General features: G+C 34.9%; 1 protein-coding gene across 1 annotated transcript in view; it reads left to right on the forward strand.

Annotated features, from left to right (window-relative positions):
* LOC145986377 (uncharacterized) overlaps positions 1 to 10888 on the forward strand; it is a 137832-nt gene extending 126944 nt beyond the window's left edge. Inside the window, exon 5 of the mRNA XM_083120307.1 lies at positions 6187 to 10888. Coding sequence (XP_082976433.1) covers positions 6187 to 6297 — 111 coding nt within the window. The 3' untranslated portion in view covers positions 6298 to 10888. The remainder of the gene's footprint in view (positions 1 to 6186) is intronic.
* Positions 10889 to 11293: the final 405 nt, after the last annotated feature.

Consider the following 11293-nt stretch of genomic DNA (forward strand, 5'->3'; position numbering starts at 1 on the left):
ATTAGATTTAATCTATAATTGTACTTCAGTATTATATATGTAGGGCTAAGCTATCCTCTATCTCATTGGTATAAAACATTATGCGTATTTTGCAAATATTGTGAGACCAAATGTCAATTATTATCATTATTATTACTTACGTGAGGGGGTGCCCTTACAGGACCACACTTTTTCTTTACCACTAAAATTCAAGAAAACATTTTGTTATTCTTCCTTTGTTCATTATAAATGTACATTTATTTATTAATTATAATAATTACAAAAGGTATCATAATTAGTAAGAATAATGATCAATTATTGATAGAGTGTCACACGCACATGTTACCATTCACTAAAACTCACGAAAAACATATTAATGCTTTTTTTAATTATATAGGTGCAGTTATGTATTAATTATAATAACTACAAAAAATATCAGCATTACAAACCATCTGTACACTGTCACTCACGTGAATGACTCGAAAAATACGCATCCAGAAGGGGTGCCTGATATTTGAATTTTGCCTCCTATGCACATTAATTTATAGTTTTATGAACAAACTTAATAGAGAAATATTTGGAACACTCGAGTGAAAAATGTAATTTATTATCAATTTTATATATAAGTCTTCACATTTGAAAAATTGAAAAAGTAAAGGTGGTGCCCCCAGCCCCCTCTAGTAAGCTAAGGTTAATTGTGTATTGAGCTCTGCATTTCAAATCAAAATTAAATAAATAAATAACGACCTTACTGCTCTTAGCACATATTTACATATTCCTCGCTCAACACAAGCGGCATGACAGGAAATGCTCCTGTTTCTTCGTACGTCTTTCCCCACTTCTTGTCATATCTTTACATTGTTAGGTTTATCAATGAAAATATATAATAATGACTGAAGAAAATAATAAGCATCGTTAACTTATTCGAGACTGGGACCCAAATTTTCGCCCTGTGCACGTTTATCCGTGTAGACAACAGAGTCGTGCTACATATTGCTGAGTAAATATTGGTTGGAATTGGCTTACGCGGTAAAATCGCCCCTACCAAGCACTGGCGTAGCCACGCAGGATTTCCTTTTTCGGGATAGGCTGGAATTATATACGTGCATGCTTTCAGTGGCGCAACTTATAGGGCCGTGGGATCATAGCGCACCTAATAATTTGTCTTGTTATTATTATTATTATGATTATATTTGTTATTGTTAAGAATAATAGAAACACTGCATTCTATGATGTTTATTTGTTTGGTGCTGCCAACTAGTGGCTGAGTGTAGAACTTATCAATGTTGGTGAGTAGTACGTGTGGTAAATCACAGAGTATTCTGTGTTATCAGTCTCGACAGCATGGACGTTGATTTTTCTTGTTCGTTTTTGTCTATCTGTAATATTCTTGTACGGTAAATACAATATATGCTAGTGCTTGAAATTGATACCTTGACTATTTCTTCAAATAACTTTAACAGTTATTGTTATATATTAGCGTATTGAAATCAGTAAATAACAGATTTGAAATAGCGAGTATGGTCTGCATTAATATCACTATACATGGAAGGGAGAACGTGAGATTTTTTAAACTTATAAGAACCCGATGTTTTTCAAAGTTTGGCGTCCCTGGCTACTTTATAGTGGGAGGCATACACAATAAGATATCTTATATATTTAGAACGTCCACTCTCAAAAATGGCAACTGGGTTATTTTATAGGGCTTACATTCCGAGTTTTAGTGAAAAGGTTACTTTTTCAAAATTTCGGAGGGGGCTATGGCCCCTTCAGCCGCCCCCATCTGCTATCAAGTTCATTCCTGAACCCGCCAATTATGAATTTACTGTTACATCTTTACAGTTATTAAGGATATGGAGGTCATATGCAACCAATACCTTCTAGCCATTTTTCATAGGAAAACATTCTCCTAATCGAAACTAACCTGTTGATAGCGGTATAATTCAAAGAGATGTTCAGATGTTTTCTAATGGCGCGAGTTTCCATGTTCATATACTGTCGCTCTGGTGCGAGATCTCTAGTCGCTTTAAAGTTGCTTTGGTACCTCCTCAGTGTAAGAGACCTGGCTCTTTGTTAGTGATGGATAAAGAGAGTCTCAGTATGTCAATAATTCCAAGTTTTTTTTTTTTTATAAAGCTCTTTCGAAGATCGTCATTATATTAGTTTAGAGAACGATGAAAATATTTCATTTTGTGTCTATACTTCTTTGCAATCGCGGAATCGTTGATTGAAATTAAAATTTTGGGTGCGTCAACACTTAGGCTATAGTATCGTAACGCAATGCTAAAGCTGTGCTGGAATAGAACCAAGAACCTTGAATCTTCGATTAGGTGATGTAGCTATTCGTCATTCATCTTCCAGATGGTTATCACTCGCTTAGCCCAAAGTATGATGTGCGAGAGGTTACATTCAAAGTAATGGAAAAAGAATTCACATGTGCAACAATTGGATTTCTGTACTCTCCATGACTGAACCGATATGATTTGATTTGATGTTTTAAGTCCACTTTATGCACAGTAAGGCTAATCGGAACTGGACCTACAGTTTAAAGTGGGATCCGAACCACTATGTGCCTCCAGGTATCGAACCTGGGACCCCTTGATTATAAGGCTGAACCGATATGGATATTGGTACGAAGAGATAATACTTTCCTCACAAATAGATGAAGGTTATTCCTACATTGTCCTCTCAATTGTTACTTTTCTGACCTTCCTGTCAGAATTCAATCTGTTCACGCACTATTGTCCAATAATCACTTCCCACTTCCCTTCTCTCTCTCTCTCTCTCACAATCCGCAGTCCTTACTCTCTCTCGTATTCTCGCGAACTGATCTCGCTCCATCACGATTCCAACGCTCATTCCCTAGCCGTCTCTCAAGTCACTAACCTAACGCTTGCCTAATTGCTTATTCCGCATTAGTTCTCTGCTTCCTGCTATGTTAAGAATGACATAAGACTTGTAGCTTCTTACCCAATACCTTGGGTACGATACGATATGCATCTGTCACATTATACAGGGCCAACTCTCTGAGGACTAAATGGGTTTCAACGAAACCGAGAACTCTAGCGTCGTATCGCGCTGTGCTAACTACTCCGCCATGGAAGTCGGCTGATACTTTATGATATCCTCCATTTTAGAGCCGAATGTTCTCCCTTAAAAAAAAATCATCCATTAATTACACCGGAGAGTATGAATTTCTCCCCATGTTGCAAGTGGAAGCGTTGAAAAATATGATAAATAAGAATTTTCAGATTCCCATGCATTTCTTATTGAGAAAAGACGCAACAACTTCAAGTTACGGCTAATCAAATGGGAGTTTTCGACTTTTCCCTACGACAAATCAAATCTTCGACGTGTCCAATTTCCGTTCATGTGTTTTTCTACGCCATCGGAAGTTTGATATTCCCAAGAGAACAGTAAAATAATACTCCCCTAAGCGTAATACTAAGGCTCTGTCCGAAAGGTACAAAGCACAGACTTGAAGTATGGTCTTGACGAAAGTGGCGTCACCTAGTACAGTTCGAAAACGCCAAGAACAGAAGTACGCAAGTGCACAGCTCGCAGTACAGATGGATGCTGACTAGGTCACGTGATTTCGACACGCGTTGTTCATTTGTTTAAAATCACGGAGGTAGAAAGGCAGCAACACAGGTTAAATATACGTTATGGGCCAGCAAGTTGTTGGTTAAAGTTCTTCTAATGTGTGGAAATGTATGTGTACGAACATTTGAAAATGCTATGTGATTTCTATGGTGATAAACAAGTGTTTAAAACGCGGGGAAAACAACGAGTACTCAGTTGTATCTACTGATCGTATTTGGCGCTGCAGTCGAGGTGCAATTCGAAAGACTTTCACTTCAGTCCACGACTTCAAGACCGCACTGCAAGAGCATACTCGGAGGATGCTCGTTTCAAGTACGGTCTTCATGATGGGTTAAATTCAGTGGGGATTCTTCACTGTCATGATGCTTCTTATGACTCTATACTTTTGATGTGTTTCGGTGCATCTCCTTAATATTAGTAGTGCCTTTTTATATATGGAGAAAGTTACATATTTCTGCCTACTCTGGTATGTGGTGCGATTTGCATATGTGACAATGAATATGAACGAAGAAAGACAAATGCGTAGAGATGGTGGTGTATTATTACCTTGCGAAGGACAACACTTTTCTGGGATAATGATATTATTCCGTGATTAATAAGTAATGGTGTTTGTCGCCAAGTCGGAAGTTGATTTCCCTGCTTGCTGCGTGGCTGCCGTGGGGTATTTTGACGTATAAATCGATGGAACATGCCGTGTGCAAGATGTATTTCAAGCAAATCGATGATTACTTTATTTCTCTCTCTCTCTCTCTTTCTTCTTCTTCTACTCTCCATCCCCCCTCTTCTCGCTCGGCCCAGAAACGTCCATTAGAGAGACTGCTGCAAGGTCCATCGAACTGTTGCTTCTGCATGTATTGTGTTTCAGTGTAAGAGGAGAACGAGAGTGGTAAACTTACATGCATGACGGCCCATGAAATTATATCATCGATTCACATGTACAGTGGGATGCATAAGTATTACCAAGCAAATTGTCCATCACCATGTACAGTGTAGTCCATGAGTATAACCATGCAAATTGTCCATCACCATGTTCGTGCACTTCATGTGACCCAATAAGAGCTTCAAGAATTAAAAGAAAACTCAAAATAAGCTGTTGACAACTTCTGCACCAGCATACATAAAAATCCATTGCTTAAAACCACACAGGATGTAAGAGGAAAATTAATGAAAATAGTCATTGACAATTTACCGAGCAATACTAATGGATGCCACTGTACATGCACTTTATTTTACCCAATGTGAGCGTCAAGACTGGACCATATTAGTGGTGACGTCACAGCAGACGACAGAGCACGATTTGTGTCAAAGCGGTCATGTGTTTCTTTCCTATTTCAATGCATTGAATTTTCCATCAGAAGGAGTAGCTATAATGATTGTGACAGACGTATGAAACAAAATTGTGATGTGTATCGTACATCAATGTAAATATGAGATTTCTGAGAATACGTCTATATATCACACACCTTACAGAAAATAAGATAAATAATAACCTAATAAGAAAATCATGCATTTTTAAGAAAATCTAGATATTCTAGTTCCAAACGCAGCCGAAGCCGGCCCGAAGCTCAGCAGATCTGAAGTGCTGTCACGCTGCTGCTATGGATGATGGGAAACCAACAGCCTCATGTGACTGCAGCGCCGCCGCCCATTGGTTGCTATTCCGGATCGGACGCTTTTAGGAGCATTCGCATTACTCGATTTCCTACTCCATTTATTCTTTACATTCTCATCTGTAAGGTATGTGTTATATAGATGTATTCTCCGAAAACTCATCTTTACATTGATGTACGATACGTATCACAATTTTGTTTCATAGCTGCTGTCACAATTCTTAAAGTTCTCCCTTCCGATGAAAAATTCAATGGTTTTGAACAGGCTTTGTGTGAACTCAATCTTCAAGAGTGACAGTAATATGGTCCATTGAAACAAAACGCCAAACAAGCTGCAGACAACTTCTGCACCAGATTACGTAAAAACCTATTCCTTAAAAACACATAGGATGCAAGAGAAAAATTAATCAAAATGGCCATGGACAATTTGCATCGCCCTGTATATTGCAGATGTGCATTTTGCACTTTATAAGACAGTTTTAAACATAATTTATTCTTGCCTTCACCTTTAAATTTAATTTGCGAATTAGTTGGCAAACAATTATTGCTTTATCATAAAGATGAACTTTTTTCAATCCTCTTATCTAATTTATATCTATCGGTTATATAAAAAGACAGCCTCCTAACAAGAAAATATAATATGTCTGTTAAAAACTTCCTTACTCAATTTTTAAAACTTATTCATTACTCACCAATATTATTAATTGTGATACTAAGAGGTCAAAATACAAAGTATAACATACTATTACATTCTCCCTTCTCTAAACAGTATAAATAACCAAAATGTAGTGCTAATATTACCTGAATAATAATATTCATTAACGAATCGTTAGTTCCCTTGTACATAAAGTGTATTTTTTTTTATATTTAACTTAAACTGAAGTAATTTGCATGTACTAAGTATGTCGATAATTTTCTCTGGTTTCGTTTATGTCCATAGAATTTTTTTCAAGTTCATTCAAATTGTGTTACTACAAGTAAACTCTTCTTCCAGGTTCTGGCTATGGTTTCCCTAAGGGACGGTGACAAGTCCGTGTCATTACCATCACTCAATGTGGAACACAACTACTCCCAAATACTTTCAGAACTTGTGATGAAATTATAATCTATTGAAAGGCTGTCACATTTTCTATGAGGAGAAAATAAACTAATAGTGTACTTGGACGACGTTTTTACTACCAGATGTGTTTTTCATTCTGAACAAGCAACCTTTTTATACCATTCGTTTATAGTGAAGAGTATATATTTGGTAATTCATATTTGATACGTTTCTCTTAACGCTTATTTTAATGATCCAATACAAATGCACCTCAGTTCTAACAAAAGTAGAAATCTATTGACTGTAGTTGGTGTCACCGCTTTGAACTTGTATTTTATTATTATTATTATTATTATTATTATTATTTTCACGCTGCGCTACCATGTACCTGGCTAATTCTATAAGATCGTCAGTTTGAATCAAATGCACAAATAATTTATGCCTAAAAATTCAAAGGGTACTTACTGATAAGTTGCGATGTGTTGTTTGTGAGTAACAGTAGAATTCCCATTACCTAATTTAGTTTGCCACATCTTTAAAAGAGGGAGTCTATGAAGACTTTTCTAAATTACAGGTGATTACTGCCTGTGCAACGACAAATCAGAAATGAGAGATATCAACTAGGCCTATACTAACCGCCAGCCCAAATGGCTACTGACCTTGAAAGCTATTTTTTTCTGCCAATCGTCTTCGTGGATGTGTTCCCTGTTGATAGTGACATTTCAGTTGCACGGTAAACTTCGCCTGTGCTGTAGCAACGTTGCCAAACGTAATTCTTCCTTTGTGTGTTTTGGGTTTACCAAACAATTAAAACACTTCTATTTCATCAAATTCACATGAAATACATTTTTAGCTTTGTTTCCTCTTTCATTACATTTAATTTTGGAACCTTCGCTGATGAGTAAACTGTGCTCTTAGAGCAGCTTTGGCAATGTGCTGTTGGCGCTCGGGTTCTTGAGACACGGAAATGAACGATGTTATCCGAACACAATTGAATCGTTCATTTCCGACAACCAGTTGAAAATCGCCAAGACAATACAAGATAAAATATATTAACAGTTAATGTTTGGTTTGAGATATTGTTAACTTTTATGGAATTATTCAGTTACTAATACACACATCTCTACTAAATGGCAGTGAGTAGTATACTTTTGTATTGACCAACAGCTGACGACTTACTATCCAGGTGCAACACTCAAATGCCACTAATTCACTTAACACCATAAGTTTATAACAAGTGTCTTTATTTGTACTATGCAGGAGAAACAAGTGGTTATTCAAGTGCATATAGCCTACATTCATGTTCCGTCCACACTCAGCGTTCGATAAAACGACAGGAAGCCAAAGTGTAGTGTTTCGAGTTGATCGTAATTATTTTGTGGCATACTGTAGTATAAAACATAAACTAGACCTTACAAATTTCCACAACTGGAGTGGACTACTGAATACAGTAGCTATAGTCGGTGTGTGCATATTGTATATAATGTGAATTGTTAGAGTTAGCATAGGTGTGTGTGTGTGTCTGTGTTTTTGTATGCATGTGTGTGTATTAACTGAAAAACTTTATCCTCCATCAAACTACTTGTGTGGAAGAATGCATAAGAATAAATGATAAATCTACACGGATTTTGGATAGACAATGCAACAGCACTGTGATTAATAAAACATGTGGAAGATAAGTGCTCTGAACGAATTACATTTGTGTGAAACATTTACCTAATTCCACTGGGTAAAAATTCTTATGTATATTTGTACATAAATTTTGTAAATAGATTTCATTCTATTCCTGAGTGATGTGTCCAAATATGTTTTATTGCACCATTGTTGCGTGGTTTGAGTTTCTAACAATGCACCTATGCAGTTGTTTATGCAGAGAACTGAATATAGGCGTGCAGTTTATATTTATATGGTATGATGTTATCACGTTATAGATTTTTACCATATTATGTGCGTGTGTGTGTGTGGGTTGACACGCACCTTGCAACGAGTTACAACTATGAAATCTCCATTCCGTCCATTTTGTGCACAACAAACTGCAAAACAAATGATTGAATTTGAAGATAATTTTATATTGTGTGTTCTTGTCACCGTTTATGTTCAAATATTTCAATTTTTTATAGAAAAATATTGAAATTTATGATTACTTGAACATTGTGGACCATTCTTTCAATAGCTTACAAAAATGTTTTCAATAGAAAAACTATTTTTCGTATATCTGCTAGTGATAATTACAGTAATCCTATATGATATTCACAAGTGAATAACTTAATTCCTATAAGATTAATATAACTGTTTCTAAGATGGAAAGTAGCAACATTTTTATATTTTCTTGATTATTGGTTTATTAAGAACAATAACTGAACATTATATTCATTCTTTACATTGAAGCAGATGAATTCTAAAATTGAGATTTCCACAATTAAAGTGATATATCTAGTCTATATTTTTGTCACGTGACTATGACTTGTATTTACGATTCTAGTCCGATGAGCTTTAACTTTATTAATAAAAATTGATACCTATCAATTTTTTTAGTTTTCAAGACTTCCAAAATTATAGTACGTTTTGCTCTTTTGGTTTATAAAGACAACCAAATACTATAAAGCTTAAACGAATTCACGGTATTGAGCATTAATTTATTTCTGCGATTTTAAGTTTATTTTGTATTAGTTAATTTTTAGTAATTTGATCTATGTAATCTCAGGTAACCTTAAATATTATGTTAGAATGTGTAGAAGAAGATATAGAAATATATATACTAGGAGGTAGTGTTGTATTTCCCTGGCAGTTTCTATACAGGAAATTGTACCTAGGGATATTGAACTACAATCATCAATCTCACTAACTGAAAAATGTTCGCTAACTGGAATGATCGGCACACAAAGCTAATATTCTCTTTCTCTGATTAAAAGAAGTACACATACAAACACTCACAAACTTCATCAATGTAATAATGATTTTAATAGTTTAATCTATTTCAATAGTTCGAAGATGGTGCATGAGAATATTGTTAATGTCTAAAAAGCTTCTTGCAATATTCAAACTAAGCTCTAACTATGCCTGTTCTTTGAAATCATTACAAACCTTGAACCTGGACATTTCTCGTCTTTTACAAACGTCACTTATGTTTTCATATCCTGTATGACATTTCTTCTCGCTCATTTGCATTTTCCATATATTTCTTCGTGATATTACTGCCTTATAAAGTTTGTTTGTTCTAGATGACTGATGATATAACTGTTTAATAATCTTCAGAACATTTCCCAAGAAATGTATCTGAATGATAGGAGGGAAGGTTGTCGAGTAATGATGGAAGTAATAAAGGTTTAGTTTTGATAAGTCAAACCTGAAAATCAACAATGAAATGTTCTTTTTTACAAAAATATATCTTTTGAGTTGCAGGTATCAATGCAAGAACGTACATTAATCAAGAATCTTGCTTTCAGAAAATTATTTCTATATTATTATTTTGTGTGTTTACAAGAACAGCTTTAATAAAAGTTCGATTCTCTCGTTTAGAGAATGGTCAATAATAATGTGCTTTTATTTTACTTTTGAATCATGGCATGAAACATAATGTTTAATTTAATTTCTCATTGTCACATGTTTATGCTATATTACTAGTCTTGCAATATCCATTGCAATAATATATTGATGTGTGTTATCGTAAATATTTTATTAATTAAAATTCTGGTCTCATTTGAATACGTCCAATCACAAAAGACTGTCTTGCACCGTAAGGTATTTTCTGTGTTTACAAAATAAGAAATAAGCAGATGCGTTCATGAAGTGTTCTTATTAAAGTTTAGTAGGATCCATGTACCTGTGGACTCGCTGATCCAATTCACTGTTTTGTGGTCGACATGCATTACAAACTTAAGATACCCCGGTGTAAGTTTAAAACATATAAACTACCTATTTTGAATTTTAACATTGTGTGAAGTAAAATAGTAACATATGCAACAAAACAGTGAATTGTTCTCGTAGGCTCTGTGAACCGACTGGGCAGTGTCCCTGCCCATGGTATCGATGGTTACCATATCTGTGATACTTTGATATTTTGTGTACTACTGTGTAGTTTAGAATTGCACTAAAATGTATGTGCATATATACGTAGTATCAGAGCATTCGTTAAAATTTTACTAAAACCTGTTCTTGATTTAGAATTTTATTATTATGTTTTTAGCCCTAAGAGAATGTTGTACAATATAAGTTTCTATTTTTTTATACCATAAAATGAACACAATTTTTTGAATTCCTTTTGTTAGATTTAAAATATAAGAATTAATGCCTATTATTGTAATCACCATTAGTTTACAAATTATTGTTAATTTACGGTTTTGTTTTTACAATTGCATAATTTTTTTGCCAAAAACAAGCAAATGTTTACATACCACATAAATTGTCTATAATTTGTCCATTGTAATAATGCAGCTACTCATTTGACTTCAAGTATGCTTCGCTATTTTTCGGTAAATCCCAACATTTCATTACTTGTTTTATCATAATTGAACATTTTGTCTTGCAATACAAGTACTGTGTCTAAATTAATAGCATACATTTGTGATTAATTATTGTTATATTTGCACTTGTTTGGTGCCTGATAAAGGTACTATGTAAAATACAAAAGTTGTCATAATATTGGGCACTCTAATCAGAAACCAAATAAAATATTTTTCAACAATATGTTTGTTCTTTGAGCACATTTTGAAGATTCTTCAGACATTGTTTCCTTTGGAACTTTTCTATTGCACTTATGTACATGCATGTGTGCGTGCGTGTGTGTGTGCGTGTGTGTGTGTGTGTGTGTGTGTGTGTGTGTGTGTGTGTGTGTGTGTGTGTGTGTGTTTGTTTGTTTGTTTAAATTATGCGAGAAGAAGGGGGTGAATGATGATGATAATGATGGAACATGTGGAGGAACAAAGATAAACAACCTCCGGAATCCAGTTTCACAGCGAGTTACTAAAATTTTAAGTCCACTTTATGCACAGATAGGCTAATCGGGACTGGACATATGGTATAAAGTAGGATCCGAACCACTATGTAAATAGACTACTAAAAC

This window comes from Lepisma saccharinum, chromosome 4 (assembly GCF_977018435.1).
Source record: "Lepisma saccharinum chromosome 4, izLepSacc3.1, whole genome shotgun sequence".
NCBI lineage: Eukaryota > Metazoa > Arthropoda > Insecta > Zygentoma > Lepismatidae > Lepisma > Lepisma saccharinum.